The sequence below is a fragment of the Aethalodelphis obliquidens genome, unplaced genomic scaffold, assembly GCF_003676395.1.
Source record: "Aethalodelphis obliquidens isolate GAN/ISIS:26980383/991018 unplaced genomic scaffold, ASM367639v1 scaffold87, whole genome shotgun sequence".
Lineage (NCBI taxonomy): Eukaryota > Metazoa > Chordata > Mammalia > Artiodactyla > Delphinidae > Aethalodelphis > Aethalodelphis obliquidens.
Window position 1 is genome coordinate 2932442 of NW_020838031.1, and position 26123 is coordinate 2958564.

Genomic DNA, 26123 nt, shown 5'->3' on the forward strand with positions numbered 1-26123 from the left:
ATTATGAAATAGGATCTCACTCTAAGTACTGTTTTGCAAACTTGCCTTTTTCTCCTGATGATATATCTTGAATATCTGTTAATGTAAATACGTAAGTCTATCTCATTCTTTTTAAAAGTTGACAAACTATTCCATTGTATGAGTGCATCCAAATTTAGTTAACTAACATACTGGTGGACAATAAAATAATTTCCAATTAAAAAAATTTTTTTATTGAAGTATAGTTGATTATTGATATAATAATTATATAAGTTACAGATGTACAACACAGTGATTCACAATTTTTAAAGGTTATACTCCATTTATAGTTATTATAAAATATTGGTTATATTCACTGTGTTGTACAATATATCCTTGTAAGCTTATTTTATACATAATACATGTAGTTTGTACCGCTTTATCTCCTGCCCCTATATTGCCCCTCTCCCCTCCTCTTCCAATTTTTTTTTTTTTTTTTTGTGGTACGCGGGCCTCTCACTGTCGTGGCCTCTCCCGTTGCGGAGCACAGGCTCTGGACGCGCAGGCTCAGCGGCCATGGCTCACGGGCCCTGCCGCTCTGCAGCATGTGGGATCTTCCCGGACCGGGGCACGAACCCGCGTCCCCTGCATCGGCAGGCAGACTCTCAACCACTGCGCCACCAGGGAAGCCCCTTCTCTTCCAATTTTTAAATATAAACAGTGATGCCAGGAGCAGCTTGCATGCATGTATATGTATGTATACATGCATGCACACAAACATATATTTGCACAGATCCTGGTGCTTCTTAACTAGTCTTTATAAACATACAAACATATGTTACACCAGTTGTCTATTTTCCAGGGTTGTGTTTCAGTGAGTAAACTTGAGAGATGACACAACATCTCTAAGAAAAATGCAAGCTTGCTTACTGCTTGCTATAAAAGCAGTGGAGTCTCCAGTTCAGTGTTCCTCAGCTGTGATAAAAATCCGCTATGTGCACAGAATCCATCTGGGCTCCTCTGTGTTTCTCCTATGTAACTTGGGGAGCAAGGGAAACCAACGTGACACGATATGTTGCTTGTTGTAATTCAGGTCTTTATCTCTGACCTACGAGGCTTACCTTCGCTGCCAGCATCCATGAAATAGTAAAAGGCTAACATTAGCTTGTAAGTAAGGTAAAATTTCAGGCCCTGACAAAAGTAGTATATTGTAACTGTGTCAGAAAAACACTAAAGTATTTTTGTCAACTGTGTTTATAATGGTTACATAATTACCCTCCAGATGGATGCATCATAATTTATACAACTTAACCTCACCTATTCTTATACAGAAAATTGTTTCCAAATTTTGGTAATCTCTAGTATGTTGAATTCATATCTAAGTCTTCGTCTACATTTCTGAAAAGCTGCCTAGGATAAATTTCAAAAAGTAGAATTGCTAGGTCAACTGGTATAAACATTTTGGTCTTTTTTTTTTAATTGAGGTATAGTTGATGTACAATATTAGTTTCAGGTGTACAACATAGTGATTCAATATTTTTATGGATTATACTCCATTTAAAGTTGTTACAAAATACTGGCAGGCTTCCCTTGTGGTGCAGTGGTTGAGAATCCACCTGCCAATGCAGGGGACATGGGTTCGAGCCCTGGTCTAGGAAGATCCCACATGCCATGGAGCAACTAAACCCGTGCACCACAACTACTGAAGCCCACGTGCCTAGAGCCCACGCTCCGCAACAAGAGAAGCCACCGCAATGAGAAGCCCGCGCACCGCAACGAAGAGTAGCCCCCACTTACAAGCCCACGTGCAGCAATGAAGACCCATCACAGCCAAAAATAAATAAAACAAATAAAATATTTAAGATGTTAAAAAAAAAAAACGTGCCCTAATCAAACTTAAAACAAACAAAAAACCAAATAATGGCTATATTTCCCTGTGCTGTACAATATGTCCTCGTAGCTTATTTTATACATAGTAGTTTATACCTCTTAATCCCCTTCCCCTATCTTGCCCCTCCCTCCGACTCTCTCCCCACTGGTAACCACTAGTTTTGTTTTCTTTTCTTAATTGAGGTGTAGTTAAGTTACAATGTTGTGTTAGCTTCAAATGTACAGCAAAGTGATTCAGTTAAATATTTTGTTCTTTATATCTGTGAGTCTGTTTCTGTTTTGTTATATTCATTTCTTTTTTAGATTCCACCTATGTGACAATATACAGTATTTGTCTTTCTCTGTCTGACTTATTTCACTGAGCATCATGCCCTCCAAGTCCATCCATGTTGTTGCAAATGGCAAAATTCATTCTTTTTATGGCTGAGTAATATTCCATTATATCACATCTTCTTTATCCATTCATCTGTATTCTGTGTTGATGGACATTTGGGTTGCTTCCATATCTTGGTTATTGTAGATAATGCTGCTATGAACAGTGGGGTGCATGTATCTTTTTGAATTAGTATTTTCATTTTCTTTGGACATATAGCCAGGAATTAGATTGCTGAGTATATGTCATATGGTCATTAAATTTTCAGCTTTTTGAGGACCCTCCATACTGTTTTCCATATCGGCTGCACCAATTTACATCTCCACCAACAGTGTATAAGGGCTTCTTTTCTCCACATCATTTTTAAAAGTCTTAGTACAAATTGCCAACGTGCTTTCTAGAAGACTTGCTCCAAAATATATTCCCATTAACTTTATTGTCTCCAACTCAATACATACGTGTGAGCAACACACATTAACGTTTTTCTGTGTATTTTTTAATACTTAGTTGTGATCAAACTAAATACAACTTTTTTCCACTTAACTAATCATACACTTCTCTGTGTTACAATATCTTAATGCCATTTCCAAATACCCACTTTAGTCATTCATTTATTGTTAGACACTCATTTTTTCCCTCTGTTGTAATGTAGCTATAAACATCTTAAACATCTTAAAAGTGTATCTTTGTGCATAATACTACCCTTGATACTGCACAAGATAACTACACAGACTTAGTATTCAGGCTTTGCTGGCTCAAAATAATATCTACTAGTTAGATAACCAATTTAATACATAAAAAATAGAGATCCCACTCATAGTACTTCCAAATAAAAACTATAACGAACCTAGGAATAAATCTAATGAAAGTTAAGCGAAAGTCTATTTATGAAGAACTTAAAAAAAGGAATAAATCAGGAGAGATTCCCACAGTTTACAGAGCTAATAGAAAACTCATTGCCATAAATTCTTCCCCCAATTACTCTATACATTCAGTGCATTTTAATTAATAGATTGACAAGGTTTTTCATAGACCTTGGAAAGCCAATTCCAAAATAGGTAGGAACCAAACGACCTAGCAGTTCTGCTCCTAGGTATATACTGAAGAGAACTGAAAGTTTATGTTCACACACAGACCTGTAGGCAGATGTTCATAGCAGTACTACTCAGAATGGCCAAAAAGTGGAAACCACCCAAATGTCTATTAACTGGTGAATGGATAAACAAAACATATATCTTTACAAGGGAATGTTATTCAGCCATGAAAAGGAATGGAGTACTGATATATGCTATGAGGTAGATGAATTTTTAAACATTATGCAGTGTGCAAGAAGCTAGACATTAAAGGCCACATATTGTATGATTCCGTTTGTATGAAATGTCCAGAATAAGCAAATCTGCAGAGACAGAAAATAGATTTAGTGGTTGACAGGGGCTGAGGAGGGAGGATGGGGTATGACTGTAAATGGGGTTGGGTTTCTTTTTGGGGTAGAGAAAATGTTTTGGAATTAAATAGATGATGTACAACCTTGTGAACATACTAAAAACCACTGAATTTTACACTTTAAAAGGGTGACTTTTATACTATATGAATTACATCTCAATTTTAAAAACTGTTAAAACTGATAAGAAAGAGTAAAGACCACTTGCAAAAACTGTGAAGAATATTGTAGGGAGAGGAGGCTAGGGGAACTTGGCCTTCCTGAGATCCAGCCATAATACAAAGCTATAGTGATTAAGAGAATGTGCTATCGGTATATAAACAAATAGACCAGTGGAACAGAACAAGAAACCTAGAGACAGACCCAGGCATATATGGAATCTTGATATATGACCACTGTGGTGTTCTAAATCAGTGGAGAAATGATAAAAGAGTCAATACGTGGTTGTGAGATAATCATTTATTAATATACACATTGATTCCAGGTAGATTAAAAACCTAAATGGAAAATGCAAGTTTTATACTTTTACAAGAAAGTATATGGCGATATTTTCATAACCTAATGTAGGAAAGGCTTTATTAAACAAGGCATCAAATACACAAATCTGAAGGAAAAAGTTGATAAATTTGACTATACTAAAAATTTAGGGGACTCCCCTGGTGCTCCAGCAGGTAAGAATCTGCGCTCCCAATGCAGGGGGCCTCGGTTCGATCCCTGGTCAGGGAACTAGATCCCGCATGCGTGCTGCAACTAAGAAGTCCGCATGCTACAACTAGGAGTCCTCGTGCCGCAACTAAGAGCTTGCGTGCTGCAACTAAAACCGAGAGCAGCCTAAATAAATTAAATAAAACAAAATTTAAAAAATGAAAAAGAAGCTACATGGGCTTAAGAATCTTTAAAAAAATATTTAAAACTTCCTTTCAACCAGGTACTATAACAAAAATAAAAGGTGATCTACAGATGGGGATAATGTATTTGCATACCATTTGCTCAATCATTCAACAAATATTGAATATCCATGATGTGCCAGGTGCTATATGACACCAAGTTTCTATGGTGATGGGAATGATGCAGAAGAAAACAAACAAATAAAAAATATATGTAGGAGTGAACAGGGAGAATTACTGGCACACAGGGCAGGGCAAATACTCCAGATATTTGCGTGGCCCACTTGTTCCTCCTTCAGATCTGTGGCCACATGTCTGCTTCCCAGCAAGGCCTTTTCTGACCATCCTCTCTCAACTGCAACTCTTACCCTCACCGCAGGAAACCTCACCCTTCATCTCTTTTTCTTTCCTTCACTTTATTTTTCTTTATAGCAATGATCATTTTCTAATGCCAAATACTTTACTTATTTATTTTGTTCTTCATCTGTCTCCTCTCACTAGGAAATAAACTTCGTAAGATTAGGGATCACCAAGGCTTAGAATAGCACCTATGACATGGTAGGTACTCAATAAATATTTGTTGAATAAATAAGAAAATAGTTGTGCCCTTAATGGCACAAATCAAATTGCCAGGCATAAACTGTTCACAGAAGTATTTGTTGAAGATTATATAATCTGTAAAGGAAAAATACTTTATATTTTATTACAGATTATTAAAAATTAAGGTATTTTGCTTAATGCTTTTCCCTAATAACATTGAAGTATGTCTATATACCTACATGTATATATTTACTGGATTTGAAGATTGTTTCCCTTCACACTTTAAAATTTTTTAACAGCTTTATTGAGATATAATTCACCTATTTACAGTTCATCCAATTCAATAGTTTTTACCACGTTCACAGATATGTGCAACCATCATCCGTCAATTTTAGAACATCTTCATCACCTCAAAAAGAAATGCAATACCCTTTAGCTATCACCCTTCTATCCCCTGTGCCCCATTGCTCTCAGCCCTAAGTAATGAAACTTTGTCTCTATGGATTTGTCTAGTCTAAACATTACAAATAAATGGAATCATATATGTGGTCTTCTGTGAGTGACATCTCTCACTTAGTATAATGTATCCATATTGTACCATGGATAGTATTTCTTTTCTTTTTGTTGCCAAATAATATTCCATTGCATGGATATACCATATTTTGTTTATCCAATCATCTGCTGGTGGCATTTGGGTGGTTTCCACCTTTTGGTTATTGTGAATGGTGCTGCTATGAACATCTGTGTACAAGGTATACATCTAGAAGTAGAATTATTGGGTCATATGGCAATTCCATGTTTAACTTTTTGAGACTGCCAAACCATCCTCTACAGTGACTGCACCATTTTACATTCCTACCAGCAACATATGAGTGTTCCAATTTCTCCGTATCCCCACTAACACTTGTTATTTTCTGTTACTTTTGATTATGGCCATCCTAGCGGGATGTGAAGTGGTATCTCATTGTGGTTTTGCCCATCCCTTTTTACTTCCTCAAATACCAGCTTCCTTCTCCAGTAAAAGATCTGGAACATCAATTTTCTCCTACTACGTCCTAGCATTGCTTAAAAAATAAATCTGTGAAATGGTATGTGTACACTTCACAATACCTCTTCCGACCCTACAGGTATCTTTTAAATATTATGGTTATCATTTTAGAAATGGTCACTCAAGGTTCTGGCAATTTCTCATGATTCCCTGTGCCCGCCCAGCTCCCTGACACCCCGTCCCCAGTTTATGTAATAAGTACATAATAAAGTAAATGCTAGAGCAGAAAATCTCTTGAGGGCCTGTATTTCTTCTCTTACTTGATTATGTGCTTTTTAAAATAACCAAAACCAATTTCGGTATTGATTTTTTTTCTGTAAAGGTGACAAATGTGAGGATTTATAGACTGAATAAAAACAGGTGCTGTTAGAAGGCGCAGAGCTTTAGTCAGAGTCAAATGTGGGCAATCAGAATGCAACGTGAGGAGGAAAAAACACCATCCCAGAAGTGGAATCTTACTGAAAACCTTTACCTTCCTCTCCCCACCTTAAAAACAAAAGAAAATACGTTCCACCAAATTCCGAAACGTACATGTGTGCATTTGAAGCAATACAACAAGGAGACAGGGTGGAGATGCATTCTGCAGGTTGCCACACAGGTTGAAAGGCATTTCCTGACAAAGGAGTAGCTACCGTTGGGCCACCTGGGTAACTGCATATGCAAATGAGTGCTGGGAAAGTGTTCGTGGGCCTCACCTCCATTAAGTATTGATACTTTGCGGAGTCATTACAGGTTGTGCAACTTAGTGTTCTAGGCCTAATACTTAGGGGAAAGCAGTAAAAAGCAGTTCAAGAAGCACAGCCGTAGATGGACAGTTGAACAGGAGTGGTAGTTACTGAAGGAAAATAATGACGGATCCAGGGTTTGGAAAGTTGAGGTCTTGAGAGCTGCTATACGAGTAGAGTGAGGGAAAATACCCTTTTCCCAGACTACAGTTAAAGTAAGCATTAACTCTCAGAATGTTCATAACTTACTGGCTTCCTTGAATGTAAAAGGAGTCACATTACAATGATTACAATTATATGAAAGTTGTCTTTTTTTTTTTCTCCCATGGTCACGTCACCTCTAAGCAAAGAGTAGAAGACCACTGGTGGATAAGGGGTGAGCAGGGTCAGACCTCCTACAAACTGAGAACTTTATGCCCAACATCAGCAAAACAAGAATTCAGCCCAGGTCCTCTGGAGCCTGATTTATCCACAAGGAATCTGGCTAATCAACACATGTATGCAAAGAGCTGCAGAGATGTAATGGGTGGTGCTTCGCAAGCTTCTGGCTCGAGTGGGAAGAGACCCTAAAGATTACCTAGAGCAAACTACCTTCCTATGACACAGGCCTGTCAGGGGCTTGAAATCACTGCCATATTCTAGCCAAGTTGTTTCATTTACTGGGCCTTTGTTCCTAAATTTACAAGGAGGAAAGACTGCGTGTACAAGTGCCTACAATATGGAGTCTATTTAGGGAAAACGTAATAAGATATAGTATTTGTGTTTTCCCAACCAGCCCTAGGCCACCCAACTAACGAAGCCTCCGCCTGAGCTTTTATCTAGAGGATGCTGGCGCGCCAGTTAGCTGCCCATCTTGAGCATGTTCTTTCTGGAAAGCGACGGTGGGACAAGGGTATCATAGCTAGTATTTAACTGAGCCTTTACTATACCAAAGACTGCGCCTTAGTGGTAACTCATTTGGTGATCCAATAATCCTACGAGGCGGGTCCTACTTTACCGCTATTTTACAGATGAAGAAATTGAGCTAGGAGTGAATTACTTTCTCAAGGTCACACAACCACTCAGCGGCGGAGACCACCGTAAAGGTAGGCAGTCTGGCTACGGGGAGGCGGGAGAGGAGCCCAGCGGAGGACGGAGGAGGAGGGAGGTAAAGTGGGACAGGGCGGAGCGGGGGGGCGGAAATGGGACACAGCGGAGAAAGTACCAGCAACGCCTTCCACTGACTGATTTGCGCATTTCCATCACCTAAGCTTCTGGTGTCACCGCCAGGAATGGAAAATTAAAGACTCCTAACTCTGTAAGGTTCCGCCTCGATCCCAAGAAGACCATCCCACAGGACACGCGACGCTGATCCCTTCCTCACCTACCAGCCCCGGACGCTGCAGGGCCGGCTCCAGCGGCAAACTACAACCCCCCACTATGCACCGCGCGGGAGGCGGGGGCCACGCCGAGGGAACGCGAGGGTGCTCCAAAGGTGCCTTGAGAAAAAAAAAAAAAAAAAATCACGTACATCTTTCGTCGCTTTCCCGCCTTCACACTGCTCTCACCCTCAGGGGGATGCATCGTCTTTTTTAATGGACGGCTCATACAGAGAAGCGTGTAAAGTCGTTTCTATCTTCAGGCACAGCAGAGGGCAGGCGTGACAACGGCTCGAGGGCGCGAGGTCCCCCGGGCCACGCGCGGGGCGGAGCCAGCGGAGGCGGGACTGGGACGCGGCCGGAAGTGTATGAGGAAAAGGGAGAAGCTTGAGTGGCTGCGGGCGTGCGCTTCCGGCCGGGGCGTCGACGTCGGCCGGCTGCGCAGGTTAGCGCTTCAGGGTCTTCGGCCGCTGCTGTACGCATCGTGCACGCCCCGAGGCGCGGAGTGTCGTCTCTTCTCGCCGTAGGCCGTGACGACATGAGCAGCAAAGAAGGTGGCGTCCTCAACGGCTTTGGGCGTTATTTATTTATCTCATCCAGCCTTTTGGTCGCGTTTTCCACTTCCCACCCCTTAAAGGTGCCCTCTCCCCGCGCAGGCTCCGGGAGGGGCGGCGGCCCTGGTGATTTCCCGGCCACATTGGCCCTGTTTGCGCCTCTCTGTTTTTAATCCTCGAGCCGTTTTTATCTTAGTTCGGTAATTGCCCCACCTTGTGCCAGATCAAGGTACTTGTTGGGGGAGGCCTGGGTGAGCGTAAGGTTTGGGGGGGAGAAGGCAGGGTTGCTTTTCTGTCGTCTGCTGAGGAAGCCTCTGTGGCGAGGGCCTTGGGGGTGCCTGGTTTTAAAGGAAGGGAGGGGTTTGCCTGTGTCATGTTTTGTCAGCTCCTTGGCGATGGAAGAGCCTTGTCCAACCTTTTTCTCCTTCTCTACGTAAGGATCAGGAGGGTTCAGGAAAAGGAAGCATGACAATTTCCCACATAACCAGAGAAGAGAAGGGAAGGATGTTAATTCCTCTTCACCTGTGATGTTGGCCTTCAAATGTAAGTTCTCTTGTCATGTAAGCTGGCGAAGGGAAGAGAACTAAAGAGTTTGTAAGAAGGATCGATTAGCCATGTTATGCACGTGAAAACAGCCTCTGAGAATTTCCCCGGGGGCTTTGCCATAGTGCTGGGTCTGCCCTCAGAGTTGAGATTACAGACGTCTTGATTCTTTTTCCCATTACAGTTTCGCAGGTAAACATTAGTTAATTAACATCAGACGTGCCACGTAACTAAAAATTACTGTGGACCTGATAAATATATATACTCACCCCCCCCCCAGGGGTGTGTGTGTGTGTGTGTATGTATCAGGTATATATGTGTATTTTCATTAGGTGTATGTTTAAAGTGTATATATATGTGTATATGTATCAGCTATGTGTGTGTGTGTATATATATATATATAAAACAGATGTTTATGTACGTGTATTTAATTTTTCAATTTTTAACGTGTATTGGTTTTGTTTTCCCAGCTAGACTTTTGAAGACAGGGCCTGTAGTTTTGTTTTGACTGCAGCACTTTGCAGAGAGTGGGAATCCATGTACATGTAAATCGTACATGTACATGTGTTCACAGCTCCCCTTTTCTCAGTATATTAACTTGGGCAAGCTGTTGCAAAACTCAACATAAAACAAAATGCACCTAACTCTTCTGCCCAGCATCCTATTTTTTTTTTGGCCATGCCGCATGGCACGCAGGATCTTATTTCCCTGACCAGGGATCGAACCCATGCCCCCCTGCCGTGGAAGTGCGGAGTCCTAACCACTGGACCACCAGGGAATTACTCCAGCACCCTGTTCTTTACAGTTTCTGTAGTTCAGGAATCCGAGAGGGGGCTTAGTTAGCTGTTGGTTCTAACGTGCAGCCATCTGAAGGCTTGAATTGGGTTGAAGGATCCACAGCTATCGGCAAGGTAGGCCTTCTGCCAACAGCCAGCTCTGGGTTCCTCTCCACATGGACCCCTCCATAGTACTGCTTGAGTGTCCTCGTGGCATCTGGCTTCCCCCGGACCGAGGAAGAGAAAGAGACCACAATTCTCGTATGTCCTGATCTTGGACATCATACACTGTCACTTTTGCTACAGTTCTTTTGTTACAAATGAGGTAGTTTTAAAACTCTGCCTCATATTTAAGAGGAAGGGAATTAGGTTCCTCTTTTTGAAGGGAGGGGTATCAGGTGATTTGTGGACATATTTTAGAACTGCCACAGCACATACAGTGATCTTCAGGGGTGTAAGACAACTAGTTGTAATTGAGCAGAAAGCATATTGATAGAGCTATATACTCAGTGGAAAAACTATCGGTACACTGGGGCAAGTATTGAGTTGGCCAGAAAGTTCATTCGGTTTTAAGTAACTATAAAAGGCATTTTTCATTTTCACCAAGAACTTTATTGAGCAACGTATTCATTAACCGAACGAACGTTTTGGCCAAGCCAATATTCCCCACCGGTATGTTCTCACACACCCCATACTGAGCTGCTTGTTTCCAAGCATATTTTGCTGTTTTATGTTTCTACCTGCCTTTGTGCACATAGTTCTTTAAGCTTGGAATTGCTTCTAACTTGGTGACCCGTTGCCCACCTGGTGTACTGTAGCTTTCTTCAAGACCCAGGTCAAGTAGCTTCTTCCCTTTGAAGCCTTTCGGATTTTCCTCCCGAGCAAACTTGGTGACAAACATTGCATTCATTGAACGTCCATCCATTCAGTCAGGAGATATTTATTGAGCATCTATGTTCTGGCATGTGTTGATAGTGAACAAGAGAAATGTAGTTCCTGCTTTACTGAACCTTTTCTATATATTTATTATAGCATGATTACATTTAATTCTTTGTTTACATCTCTGTCTCATACTGGACTGAGCTCATTGAGGGTAGAAATTGCCTTAACTTTGTATTTATAGTATATAATTCACAGTGCTCATTAATGTAGTCAAAATAAATAGTGAATACATTTCATTGTCTTGAAATATTGGGCAAAATCCTAGCCTAATTATTATCTCAGTAATAAAAGACCAGATGTATTTAGGTCTTTGTCAACTACTAATTTGGTTCATAGTTAAGTCAGGTTCTGAATAAACCTTTGTATTCAGAATTCCTCTGTGGATTGCTCCCTATAGGACAGGCAACTTGCTAGGTCTTTGGAGTGACAGTGCTTCTAAAATAAAGTGGTTATTAAGATAAGTAAGTGGTTTATGGGTATTTCAACAACTAGGGCTTGAGAATTCAGAAAGTTGATGTTCTTAAGGGGTTATAAACTTAATTTTATTTTATTTATTTATTTTTTTTTTTGCGGTACACGGACCTCTTACTGTTGCGGCCTCTCCCGTTGCGGAGCACAGGCTCCAGACGCGCAGGCTCAGCGGCCATGGCTCACGGGCCCAGCCGCTCTGTGGCATGTGGGATCTTCCCGGACCGGGGCACAAACCCGTGTCCCCTGCATCGGCAGGCAGACTCTCAACCACTGTGCCACCAGGAAAGCCCTATAAACTTAATTTTAAAATTCCAGTTTATTTTTTGTAGATATTTTTATTGTATATGGTAAGGTAATTAAAAATAACTTTACATAACCTAGCGAGGTAGTTGAAAGTAGTTTTCGTAGGTAGTTATGTGATAATTTTGTGGTAAAAGTCTCATGTTTATTAGAACAGATACTTGTTACAAAATACATGTCTCACTGTGAGCCTCTGAGTGGTAAAATCCAGCGAAGGCGTGCCTCTACTTAAAGAAAAAATACCTCGGTTAGTAGCAGTCTTTGATTTCCAAGTACTTTAAAAGTATATAAGGTGGTTTCTCCAATATTGTTTGATAGGCTTCAAGTGCAGAATAAGCATGCTTATGTTCATAATAATGTGTTCTTAGCATTTCAACAGGAACTTGATGCAAGACATGACAAATACGAGAGACTTGTGAAACTTAGTCGGGATATAACTGTTGAAAGTAAAAGGACAATTTTTCTCCTCCACAGGATTACAAGGTGAGTAAATATCTTCAAAATTTGTCACAGTTGGATACAGTTTCATACGTGTTTTATATATATCGTATTTAATATATATCGTAAGTCAGTGGACAGTAACTAGCTGACTTTTTTTGAACACTGGGGTCAGAGGACGTTAGTAGCAGGTAGATTTTAAGAATAAACATTTTAATAAAAATAGGGACCAATTCTTATTTTCAGAACAGCTAGGGATTTATGTTCTGTTAAGGTCGTTCACCAAGATAGAGCTACTGTTTGTGAAATATTAAATTTTTAATGGCTTACTAGCACCTGTTACATTAAAGCTTTCCTTGGATGATGTGTGCAGAAATTTTAATATTAGATAAATGTTATATTCTGCTTAACTTACTTTCCCATTCATTTTTCAGATCATTGCGCTGTGGCTTTCTGCCTCACAGAATTGAAATTGCCCTTGTTACTTTCACATTGCTGAGTCTAGTACACACTCTTCTGCTTTTTTTCTGACTCACATTTTTGCAGCATGTGATAGTGTTGACTACTTAATTCTTTGAAAGTTCCTCTACCTTCAGCTCTGTGACATTCGTTCTCTAGGACTTTAATATTTTTCTAGGTAGGCTCTGTATATTTAATAGATTTCTTTGTTGCAAGTAAAAGAAGCCAGCTTAAAGTAGCCTAAATTAAGAGGAAGGGAGTGAATTAGAAAGAAGATTCAGGAATATTATATGAATGCAGTTGGGTATCTCCATCTCTTATCGTGGTTTGCTTCATATTTCATTTGACTAGCTTTCTTTGCTTCTCTGTTCTACGTGGGGGTAGAAATCACCCACCCTGTAACTCCCAAAGAGAGATTCTTGTTACATTACCAATTCCAAATGCCTGTAGAAGGATGGCAATGATGGGCTTCCCACCATGTGTCTTTTAAGTATTTAAGAAAGACCAAATATAATTTATGAGCTTTTTATTATTAAAATATTATTGAAGTATTCTATTCACTTATAACTTTTAAGGTAATTCTGAAATGCTTTAATTTTTATTCCACTAAGTGGAAGCAAATTTGCCATATATAGGTTTATTGGAATGTGGCACTGTTAACATTTTCTTTTTCATCCTTGACTCTAAAATTAGTTTTTGCTTGTTTTTTGAACCAGTTTTCACATAGCTTGTACACACTTGAGCTTGTATTATGGAAAGAAGCAACACTGATCTGGTTAGTTATGAACACTTTTTTCCACTAGAAATTGCAGTTTTAAAACAATTGCTCTCAATATTCAGCAGTTTAAAGAAATAGTAGAACTGTGACAGGAGAACTTAATATTTTAGAAAAAGCCATGTTATTGTGTACAGTCATCTTGTAAATATTTGTCCACCAAAAAATAATAAATATGCATTATGGTAAACTTAGAAAATAGTAATCTTTAGAAAAATACAAAATGACAGAAAAGTAAAGCTACTGAGTGAAAGAAGTCAGTGACAATACACTAGGATAGCCACTATCAATGAGCAGATTTCATATTTTATACTTTTTTATCATAATTGTGTCCATATTATACATATATTTTGATTAGTAAACTGAGAAAAGGGTAAACTTCAGAAAAATTATAAACTACAGAAAGTAAAAATACTTTATGAGAGAAATCAGCTAGAGTACATAAAGATAACTACTGTTAATGAGCAGATTTCATATTTTAACTGTACTTTATTTTCTTTAATAGATGTAGGTAGATATCTCTGCTAGTGAGCTTTGGTAGTTTGGTCTTTCAAGGAATTTTTCCATTTCATCTCATAATGTTCTTTTATTATCCTTTAATTTCTGTAGAATCTGTTGTAATGTTCTCTCTCTCATTCCTGAAGTTGGTAATTTGTATCCTCTCTTTTTCCTGATCTGTCTGGCTAGAGGTTTATCAATTTTATTGATCTTAAAGGACTGCTGTTGATTTCATTGATATTCTGTATGTTTTGGTTTTCTGACACATTGATTTCTGTTATTTCCTTCTTTCTGCTTACTTGGGATTCATTTACTCCTTTTCTAAAGAGTTTCTTAAGACAGAAGCTGAGATCACAAAGAAGAAACAGATCATTTCTTCTTTTCTAATATAGGCATTTAGTGCTATAAATTTCCCTTTTATGGCTCTAAGTACACTAGCTACATTCCACGAATTCTGGTATGTTGTTTTTTCATTTTCATTCAGTTCAAAATGCTTTCTAATTTTCATTTTGATTTCATCTTTGACCCATTGGTTGTTTGGATGTTATTTTGTTTCCAAATATTTAGGAATTTTCCAAGCATAGTTTTTATGATTTGAATTCTTTTAAATTTACTGAAGCTTGGTATTGGCTCAGAATATGGTCTGTCTGGACCTTGTACACTTGAAAAGTGTATGTATTCTGCTATTGTTGGGTGTAGTGTCCTATAAATGTCAATTAAATTGGTTGATGATGATGTTCAATCATCTGTGTTATTACTGATTTTCTGTATACTTGCTCTACAATTACTGAGAGAGGTTCAGATCTCTTGATGATACTTGTGGATTTGTCTATTTCTTTTTGCCCTTTCATTAGTTTTTGCTTGATGTATTTAAGCTCTTTTATTTGATGCATTAATATTTAGGATTGTTCTGTTCACTTGATGAATTGACCCTTATTTTTATGATAGTATCCCTGGAAATATTCTTTGTTTTGAATTCTACTTTGTTAATACAGCTACTCTAGTTTTCTTTTGATTAGTGTTAACAGGGTATATCTTTATTTGTCCTTTTGCTTTTAATCTATTTGTGTCTATATTTAAAGAGGATTTTTTGTCTTTCTTGCTTTTTTATCCATTTATCCATTTTATCCAGTCTCTGCCTTTTATGGAGGTGTTTAGACTGTTCACATTTAATGTGATTATTGATATGGTAGGAATTAAATTTATGATCCCTTTTCCACTTTTTTGCCTTATTTTGGGTTGAATATATATTTTTTAAATTGGGGTATCATTGCTTTACAATGTTGTGAAGACTATTTTTTATAATTCCATTTTATCTTATTTGTTGGCTTATTAGCTGTACCTTTTTTGTTTTATTTTTATAGTGGTTGTTTTATGGTTTATAATATATGACTTGTCACAGTCTGCTGTCCTTACTTTGCACAATACTGTGTTAATTGAAACTTGTGCATCTCAGAATCATGTCTGTCTTTTGCATGGTTCTGTGGTAACATTTACTTTGCAAATTGAGGTCATAATATTGATAAGCACACTTTTCAGTTAATGTGATACTGTACAAGGTAAGGACAGCTTGCATATCACTTTGCCTATAGTATATGAACCCTATAATAGTATACTTCCTTTTCCATTTCACCTCTACAGGCTTGGCCTTTGTGCTACTTTGAAATATATGCTACTTCTATATTATTTATAATCCCCATAATACATTATTATTTTTATTTAAACAATATGATTTTTAAAAAATTACAAAATTATATTTTTATATATATATTTCCCATTTCTGGTGTCCTTTATTCCTTTATGTACAGATCCAGATTTTCATCTGGTACCATTTTCCTTTTGCCTAGAGAACTTCCTTTAATACTTTTTGTAGTGTCAGTCTGCCAGTGATGAATCAACTATTTCTGCTCTTGTGTGAGCTCTGTATATCATTTTGCGTGCTCACTTAGGGTGGTTCATTTTTCAGCCTTGGGTAGTTTCCTCACAAGTCTGCACTGATCAGAGTTCAGCTGCAGACTTGAGTGGGTCCCCTGTGTAGATCTCTAAAAACTCTGTGTGTACTTTTCTCCTTTGTTACTCTGCCTTGCAAGTTTTAGCCATCTTTACCAACCTGAACTCCCACTTCCTCCCCCTCTGCTCAGGGAGACTCCCAGGGTCCACCTAAGTTTCTCATCCCTGCACTGTCACTGCACTGCAGGCAGTTAGATGGGACAGTCATAATAAGGCACATGTCCTTTTCTTCACCCTTCTCTCAGGGATCACTGTCCCATGCTGCCTGTTGCCCAACGTCTGAAAACCATTTTTTTTGTATATATGTATTTCTCTTTAGTTGTTTAGTTTTATGGTGGGATGATAAATCCTGTCCATGTTACTCCATCCTGACTAAAAGTAGACGTCTCCAGATGTCATATTTTTATGAACGTAATTTTTCTTGTAGTTATGGTCATATTATAAGTACAACTTTTTATACTTCTCTTTTCACTTAATATTATAGCATTTTTCCGTGTTTTTATTTTTTAACCTTTTTTTAGTAAACTATAGTTGTAGTTTTGCGTTAGAAGTTTCCAGATACATAGGATATTTATTTAGCCCTATGTTAATTGATATGTAGATTGTCTCAGTTTTTCACTATCAAAACATCTGACTGATGTTTTAAAAGTTCCCAATATCTTGATTACAGTGCTCCTTATATGGACGAAATACTGACTGAAGCAGAAATTAAATTGGATGGTGTCAGACAAAAGATATTGCAGGTAGCCCAGGAGCTCTCAGGAGAAGACATGCATCAGTTCCACAGAGCCATTACTACAGGTGAGTCTAGGTTCATTGTAGTGGTAACATTAAAAAAAAAAATAGTTCGTTACATGATTTATGTGCATTGCCTGAATTTTAATTGATGCTTGGTGAAATATTACTGGCTTTAAAAAATTAGAACTTCTGAATAGTAATGTAAAGGTAATCTAAAAATGCTTAATGGGCTTTATTTTTCTGTGTAGTGTCAGTCATTGATAGATTTTAATAAAGTAACTGAGGACACAGACTTAATAGATGAACTTTATTCTTGAGTGAGTAGGGTGTATTCAGACAGGGCATAACTCATTTCCCACTATGGGTATATCTCACTTGTGGCTCTAAGTTTCAGTCATAGTAAGTTCATGAAAGAGAATGTATCACTTAGCCAGGTGGACCAGAACATCTCATAGTGTGACTCCATACTGGGAAGTTTAGGGTAGTACTGGGTTTTTTTTTTTTTGGGGGGGGTATGCAGGCCTGTCACCGTTGTGGCCTCTCCCGTTGCGGAGCACAGGCTCTGGACGCGCAGGCTCAGCGGCCATGGCTCACGGGCCCAGCTGCTCCGCAGCACGTGGGATCTTCCCGTATCGGGGCACGAACCTGTGTACCCTGCATCTGCAGGTGGACTCTCAACCACTGCGCCACCAGGGAAGCCCAGTACTGGGTTTTATATATTCATTTAAAATGTTTCATGGAGTACTGGATCTTGGTGATTATCACCATTTGGAAATTAGTTGGCACAAATGTTTAAGGTACTTGATCTGATCCTCTTCATCCTTTTCTTATTGTGAGTTCACTGTGAGGAGAGATATGTATAATTCAGACATACCCTGAAATTTGCAGAAAGACAAAATCAAAGGCTGATGCATATTTATAGAAGTAAATGGAAGTTCTGTATTCCTTTCTATCAAATAGCTGATTCCACTGAGCTCAGGTAAGTTCAGTAGTAGGAAATGAGTTCATTTGGTACCTGGTCAATATATGTTCAGTTTTAGTCTGGTTATCATTTCAGCACTTGTTTTTCAGAAATGTCGACCTGTGGTTGTTGAAACGTGTTGATATTAGTAAGAGAAGGTGCCTGCGTGTATCGGTTAAAACTGGAGGCGTGTTATTATAAACTAAAGTGATAACACATTTCCATGAGGAGTCATTATAGTATATTCTGAAAGGGGGTACATTCCCATCCTCATCATTTATTATTTACTATCAGGGATTTATTTGATTTTCAAAATAATAGCACATATAATAAAAATTCATGAATTCAGTTTATGTTGCCACATGCAAGCACAGCCTTGCATGTGACAGATTTGGCAGGGTTGGGAGAGAAGATCAGAGATAATGGGAGAAAGAAGGGTGAAGTGAAAGCTGAAACAAGCCTCTAGAAGAAAACATACGAGAGTATCTTCGTGACCTTGTGGTAGGAAAGATTTTTTTTTTAATGACACAAAAAAGCATTAACTGCTAAAGGAAAATTGGATCAACAGCTACTGAAGCCCGTGTGCCTAGAGCCTGTGCTCTGCAACAAGAGAAGCCACCGCAGTGAGAAGCCCACGCACCGCAACACAGAGTAGCCCCCACTTGCCACAACTAGAGAAAGCCCACGTGCAGCAATGAAGACCCAATGCAGCCAAAAATAAATAAATTTATTATAAAAAAAAGGACCATAAAAGGTGAATAGGGGCCTTAAAAATGTGAATATTCAGATGACTGAATGTTCACTAAACGGTGTTCAGCATGATTATTCACTAGAGTAATGTAAAGTGAAACCACGGTGAGATACCATTCACTCACCAGCATGACTAAATCATAAATACTGCCTGTACCATTTAAAAAAACTTTGGTGGCAGTATCTAGCTGGGAATGTGTCTACTATATGATTACTTCTGGGTATATACCCAAGAGGAGTGAGGCTTATGTCACCAAAAGACATGTGCAAGACACCTCATAACAGCTGTAATCACAATATCCTAAAAGTAAAAGATGACCCAAATGTCTGTCAACAGGAAAATGGGTACATTGTGGTGTAGTTGTACAATGTAGTACTACATAGCAGTAAAAAGTAACCGTATGCGACAGCAAATATGAATTTGACATTGTGTTGGGCAAGATAAGCAGACACAGAAGAGTATCTAACTGTATACTTCCATTTGTGTGACGTTCAAAAAGCACAGTTAATCTAGGGACACTGATCTTTGCTTTATTTGGCCCAGTCATTTATTTTGTAGGTCCTTCATGGATCAATGAGTAAAGTATAAGGAAAGGCTTTAAATAAGAGCAAGGACCATATGGATAATGACACTAAAAGAAACCTAGGAAGTCATACTTGGCTTTTAGAATAAAACAGAAATGGAGAAAAAGAGGCAAAGGGGACATTTCATTGAGTCAGTAGAGTGTTTCTTAAATCAGGAAGGAAGCACTACATTCTTGGAAAAAGTTTAGATAGGACGTTAGTAAAATGGGAGCAGTCTTTCTTCAGATATTCCTGGTTCACTATCATTGAGGATTGTTGTAAGCACCATATTCTGTTTAAGGCCTTTGTTTATGATTTGTAAGTTTTCTTTGAGATTACCTACCCATGAATTAAAAATTTAAGGATTCTCTGTGTCTCACTTTTCTGTAGGAAGTCTTTAAAATTAAGTGAGGTTCTTTAAATTGAAACAATAAAGATTTTTTTTCTTAAAGTTAAGGAATAAAGCAGTCAAAGAGGTGTCTGGGACTTAAAAATTTGCTGGCAGATATTTTATTTGATAAAATACGGTTATTTATAATTAGAGTAGCATTAACAATGTGACACTTATGAATAGCTTGCTGCTTGTAATTGTTAAATGCTTGTTTTGGTGTTACTCCAAATAGTTGTTCTTTTGACTTGAAGATAAAACAATTCTGGCATTGAACTAAAGGAGTTCTGTGCTTTTCCCCATTAAGAACAGTGCCAATGGCACGCAGAGCATGTCCCTAAGGGATACTTGTGTGAGCTCAAACATTGAGTGTCCTACTAATAATTGAACAACAACAAAAAGCTAGGTCTGTTTTCTACACATTTCTTATCAGAGTGGGTTACAGATTGTCCCAAGGGATGGTTAAACAAATGACAGATAATTAGTTACTTGAAATAAGTCACTTAAAACTTTTTCTCGTGCCCTGCCATGTTTTTGGTTTGTTTTTTTTTTTTCTCGTTGAAAAATTAACAGTTGGGGGAAATGTCCTCCATCTCAAAGAAAAAAAATATTTCTTCCTTTTTTTGGTTTATATCGCTGTGATAATACTAAAAATTGTCATTTAATTTTGAGACATTCAGGTGTGCAAAACTCACTTCAGACCCTAACTAATATTTTAATTCTCTCATCTGAGAATGTGAATGATGGGTTAAGTGAGTGTTTTAGGCCAGTTACAGATTTTTTTTAAAGCCATTGTTCTTTATATATTAAATATTTATATTTATATAACCTTTGCAGTATCCCTAAATCATAAATATTATTTTTACCACTTCATAAGTGGGGAAATTGAGACTCACAGGAGTTAAGCAACTTGTCCAAGGTCATAAGCTAGTAAGTGGAATCATTGCTTTCTTATTATATGGATTTAATTTACCTGTAGACTTCAGAACCTAACCCCGAGTAAAGGCTTTATCTTGCTTAAATTTCTCTTTGCTTAAATATGAAGGTGTTTCTTAAAAACCCAGCACACACAGCTCTTGTGTTGCTCTTTTTATTTTTCCATAGCACTTAACACGTTTTGACTTACTCTGTAATCGCCATATTTATTATGTTTCTTTCTTTATTATTTCTCTTTCCTCTACTAGAATGTGGACTCGACAAGTCTCTACAAAAGTTTTTTACTATTAACTGATGTATCCCAGACACTTAATAACTGTTTGGTAAATGTTGACAGAATGAAGAGCAGAAGTATTTTAAAAGGGCTTTTTTTGTTGTTCAGTCAAATCTTTTATTTGATGATTTGCTTTTGCGAATTTTTGTTTGACTATTTTTTGTTCCTTCTAAAAGGAAGCATGTTTCCAGGGGCTGTTACTTAGACATAAGTGCAGAAATAGGATCAATGTTAATATTTAGGGGCGTGCTAAAGCTCATTATATCAGTACAGAGAAATTTGATATCATTTCAGCAGAGGAGCAAAATTGAGAAGGCTCACTGAAAAAGTGAACTAGGACGTGAAGATCTGTAAGCCTTTGGAATTTAGTGAGGGGAGAGAGATAGCTAAACACTGAATTTTTCTGTTTGTAAGTGAGATTAAATTGTCAGCAGACATGTTAGTTCAGGTAAAGCTAAGTACTGGAACAAATGAATAAACCTGTGACATTTTGGTGGCTTAACAAAATAGAAATCGTTTCTTTCTCATTTAAAGTCCCGGCTTTGTGATGGTGTCTTGAGTGTGCTCTTTGCACTTAGTCATTCAGAGCCCCAGGATCTTGGGGCTCTGCTACTATCAGTACGTGGTTTCCAAGATCAGTCAGGACATCAGCATACAACTGGCAGGTTGTGGAAGAGAGGAGTGCAGGGTCATGCCTGAGGTTTTTATGGGCCAGCCCTCCAAGTGGCATCGACCACTTCTGTCCACATTTTATTGGCCAGTCCACACCTGATTTCAAGGGAGAATGGGGAATATGGTCTCTGTGCCAAAGACAATGAAATATGTTTGAGGAATAGTTAATTTTTCTCTGCCCACTACAGTAGTTTGGTGTCCATTTGGTTTAGTGGGAAATCCAGGCATATGCATGTTGATGGATGTAAATTTTTTTCTGAATGTATTTTTTTTTTTTTTTGTGGTATGCGGGCCTCTTACTGTTGTGGCCTCTCCCGCTGCGGAGCACAGGCTCTGGATGCGCAGGCTCAGTGGCCATGGCTCACGGGCCCAGCCACTGCGCGGCATGTGGGATCTTCCTGGACCGGGGCACGAACCCGTGTCCCCTGCATCAGCAGGCAGACTCTCAATCACTGCGCCACCAGGGAAGCCCCTAAAAAAGTTTTAAATACTATCGAACAAAAATTAATGCCCATCATTCTTATTTTAATAATTCCCACCTCAGTTTAATTCAGTAGTTACAGAGGGCCCTTGTACCAGACACTGACATTATTTTATATAAGTCCTACAATGTAGGTAGATGTTTGTACTTTACAAACGAGGAAATTGAAGTGCAGTAACTTAATAGACTTCCTGGCTTGGCCAGCTGGTTGAGTGCAGATGTTATTTGTTAAGGGAGGAAATGGAAGACAGAATGGGTTTTGGATGTGATTGGTGTGGCATCCAAGCAGCTTCCTAGTAGCAATTGAATATATTGGTTTCGAGAACTCAGGGTACAGTTGTAGCCTTGAAGGCTTCAGCTTATAAGCTAGAGTTGAAGTTATAGACATGGATAAAATGGTCCGGAGAGAGTGTAGAGTGAGAAGAAAGCCGAAGACTGGGTCCTCCGGACCTAAACCAAAGGGAATAGAATGGAATCTTTGATGGAATAGGATCCCTGAGGAATTGGGAGAGGGTGGGTTCTGTAGCATAGGTAAATTGACAAGCCTTGTATGCGATGAAGGCCACCGCTTTGGAGATTGGCATTTCAGGAGGGGTGTAGAGGCCAGCAGGGGAGGACATTCTTGGTCAGAAACCTCTGTCTTCCAGTCGCGTGCTGAGAACGGGCCGGAGGTGGAACAGTAGTTTGGAATTCATGGGGGCCTGGAGATACAAGAATGACTCCAAGGGAGTGGGGGTGGGAACTTAACCAGCAGCATTTAATAGTTATTACTAATGATTTTGGAAAGTTTACCTGATTGATAAATGTGATTGGAATGAATGAGGTAGGGAGTTAGATTCATTCCTGGCTAGCATTTTGCTAGTTAGTTGTAGCACGATAGCAGTGGGAGAAGTCGGGCAAGATATTCAGCTTGACACACTATTATGACCATTTTGGTTGTTAAAACATACTTTTGTGTCTGTTGATAAGTAGTATGTTATTAACTGTGATTAGTCAAATTAATTAATAATACAGATTTCAGCATATCTGATTTATCTCAAAAGCCAAGCATACACTGTGATTCCAAGATGCTATATTAGTTTGCTGGAACTGCCACAGACTGGGTGGCTTAAGCAACAGAAGTTTATTTTCTCCCAGTTCCGGAGGCTTGAGGTCCGAGGTCAAGGTGTCGGCAGCGTTGGCTTTTCTGAGGCCTCTCTCTCTAGCCTAAAGATGGCCGCCCCCAGTGTCTTCACGTGGTCTTCCCTCTGGGCATCCCTGGTGTCTGGGGTGTCCTAATCTGTTCTTATCCAGACACCAGTCAGGTTGGATTCAGGCCCACCCTAATGTTCTTGTTTTAACTTAATCACCTTTAGAGGCCCTATCTCCAAATATAGTCACATTCTGAGGTACTAGGAGTTAGGGCTTCAACATACGGCTTTTAGGAGGGCATAATTCAGCCCGTGACATACTTTTTGGTTTGTGCACTGCAGCTAGGGGACAGGCTGCAGATAATACATTATTTTGGGTGGGGAGACTGGGGAGTTGCTTTTTTTTTTTTTTTTAACGTCTTTATTGGAGTATAATTGCTTTGCAATGGTGTGTTAGTTTCTGCTTTATAACAAAGTGAATCAGTTATACATATACGTATGTCCCCATATCTCTTCCCTCTTGCGTCTCCCTCCGTCCCACCCTCCCTATCCCACCCCTCTAGGTGGTCACAAAGCACCGAGCTGATCTCCCTGTGCTATGCAGCTGCTTCCCACTAGCTATCTGTTTTACATTTGGTAGTGTATATATGTCCATGCCACTCTCTCACTTCGTCCCAGCTTACCCTTCCCCCTCCCCATGTCCTCAAGTCCATTCTGTAGTAGGTCTGTGTCTTTATTCCTGTCTTGCCCCTAGGTTCTTCACGACCTTTTTTTTTTCTTAGATTCCATATACATGTGTTAGCATGCGGTATTTGTTTTTCTCTTTCTGACTTACTTCACTCTGTGTGACAGACTCTAGGTCCGTCCTGGGGAGCTGCTTTAAGTCAAGTCCAGGAGTGGAGTGGGGTGGGTTTGTGTGGTGCAGCTGAGCTGTGCCCCCAAATAAGTGCCCTGTGGGGAGAAGCAACCAGTATTTGGGAGGTCTCCTGGGACCAGGGATATAAACAAGTCTTTCACACCGAGCACATTCCCTCAGGTTGCAGTTAACAGGCTTTGAGGTGGGTTCAGGGAGCTCTGCTTTGTTTGAGACACCCCCCTTGGAGGAGAGGGTAGCGACTGTCTCTGCACGTAGGAAAGAGGTCTGGGGAGGGCGCTCTGCCCTGGGTCTTACTGAAAGACCAAAGGACAGCACACACGCCCAACAAGTGACATCACGAACCTCCTTTTCTCTTCTCTTTCTACTCTCTTCATCCCCCAGTGGTTAGAGGAGAGAGGATGATGAGAACAGAGATTTGTTGAACGGTGGGGAGAGTTGGAAGCTGAAATGGAGGCAGGCCTGTGAATCCCCACGTGGCAGGATCAGTCACCTAGTGACTGTCATTTTAATGGAAGAAGTCATGCGACGTTTGATGATGTTCCCAGTATCAAATCATGGCTCAGTCAGGGGCATCGTGTAGCTGCGGAAAGACAAATCAAACGAAAGATCCTTCCAACAACATCTAAAAATCAAGAAATGATTTGAGAATTAGCAGAATGATTTGATGGATAATTTATGCTGTATCTTAAATCACTTGGGAAGCAGGTTTCATAATAAATGTAATTTGATATCATAAGGGAATGGAAGAATATATTTAAAATGCTAGATTTATGTAATAATTTATATTCCTGTTAAAATATTTTGAATATCACTCCAGGGGACAGGGGAGCTGACGGTGCTGACCAGAACTGTTCCAGGGGTGACTCTGTAGCGACTGAGACAGGAACAGTGTGGTCCTCTCCCCAGGATCCCAGAGTCAGCTCGGGGGGATTTAGAAGATCCCCAGGTGGCTATTAAGTTTTCTACTCATTCAGGTTTGCTTTTAACAGGTAAAATTTACTGAGTGAGGTGAAGCAGAAGAGACTTTGCTGCCGTACAGACCTGGGCTTCTCTGTTTGCTGTGATATTCCTTAGATCTGTAACCTTGGAACATGCGGCCTCTTTCAGTTTCAGCTTTCTCAGCCTGTAACGCGGAAACAGTAACAGCTGCCTCGTGGACTGCTTTGAAAATTAAACGGAATATGTTCGTGGAAAGCATTTCTTAGTCTGGGACATAGCTGTTAACAAAAGTTTGTTCTCTTCCCTCTGGAATTTAGCAGAATTAATCTGTAAGAGTATGCTAAATTCTAAAATTTGTTTTCATGTTAGATAAAAACTCAGGAATACTGATTTGCCCAACATACACTCTTTGGTGCTAAAGTAAAAGCCTTGCTCAGACAAAGTCCAACTTAGACAAAATCCAAAGCAGTGGAATTGCATTTGTTTTACTATTGGTAGTATAATTGCACACACTTATTTTCTATGTACGAGTTATGTGTTTGAGGGTACAGTTTTTAGCAGAGTGGGCTGTGAATCAAACCTAGACATGATTATACTTTTACATTTCAGTGATCTGGTAAAGCTCACTTCTGCAGAAATTCAGGTGGTGTTCTTACAAATAGTTATAAATGCAGTTTTAAAAATTGAGATATAATTTACATGTCATAAAATTGACCCTTTTAAATTGTACAGTTCTGTGGTTTCTAATATAACCACAAGGTTGTACTGCTGTCATCACTGGATAATTCCAGAATATTTTCATCACCCCAACCAGAAACCCCTTACCCATTAGCAGTCACTCCCCAGCTCCCTTCCCCCACCCCAAGGCAGCTACTAAGCTGCTTTCTGTCTCCATGGATTTGCCTGTTCTAGACATCTCGTAGAAACAGGAGTGTGCAATGAGCGGCCTATTTTGACTGGATTCTTTCACTTAGCATAATGTTTCAAGGTTCATCTGTGTCATAGCATCTGTCAGCACTTTACTCCTTTTTATGGCTGAATAATATTTTATTGTCCATATGTACCATTTTGTTTATGCATTCGTCAGTTGATGGACATTTGGGTTGTTTCTACTTGGCTAAAAATAACACTGCTGTGAACGTTCGTACAAGTCTGTGTGTAAACATACACTTTCAGTTCAGTTCTCTTGGGTATATACCTAAGAGTGCAATTGCTGGGTCAAGTGTCAGATAGTATTCTAAAACACTAGAAGCCTGGGAAGAAAGTTGAGACTTGTAGATCGAATTTATGATGAAACCTCTGTATGGTTTTCTGTGGAGTTTTGGATGGGATATATACCGCTTAAATATTATAAGAATAAGTAAAAATAATCAGAAGCCTTTAATTGGGTTTCCCTGTATATGTTCTAATAGTAGAAGAAGGAGAAA

The 26123-nt window shown here is 39.2% G+C and overlaps 1 protein-coding gene across 6 annotated transcripts in view; it reads left to right on the forward strand.

The window, feature by feature from the left end:
• Positions 1-8642: 8642 nt before the first annotated feature.
• Positions 8643-26123, forward strand: part of TSNAX (translin associated factor X) — a 54699-nt gene continuing 37218 nt past the window's right edge. For 5 of the 6 annotated variants that reach the window (XR_003430245.1, XR_003430246.1, XM_027094084.1 and 2 more), the window contains exons 1-4: positions 8643-8774; positions 9213-9317; positions 12175-12289; positions 16657-16787. Coding sequence is in view for 4 of the 6 variants with exons in the window: in XM_027094084.1 (XP_026949885.1) it covers positions 8759-8774; positions 9213-9317; positions 12175-12289; positions 16657-16787 (367 nt within the window). In the remaining 2 variants the exon portion in view is untranslated. Of the gene's footprint in view, positions 8775-8846; positions 9004-9212; positions 9318-12174; positions 12290-16656; positions 16788-26123 lie in introns of those variants that run through there. The other variant, XM_027094083.1, reaches the window with a different exon arrangement.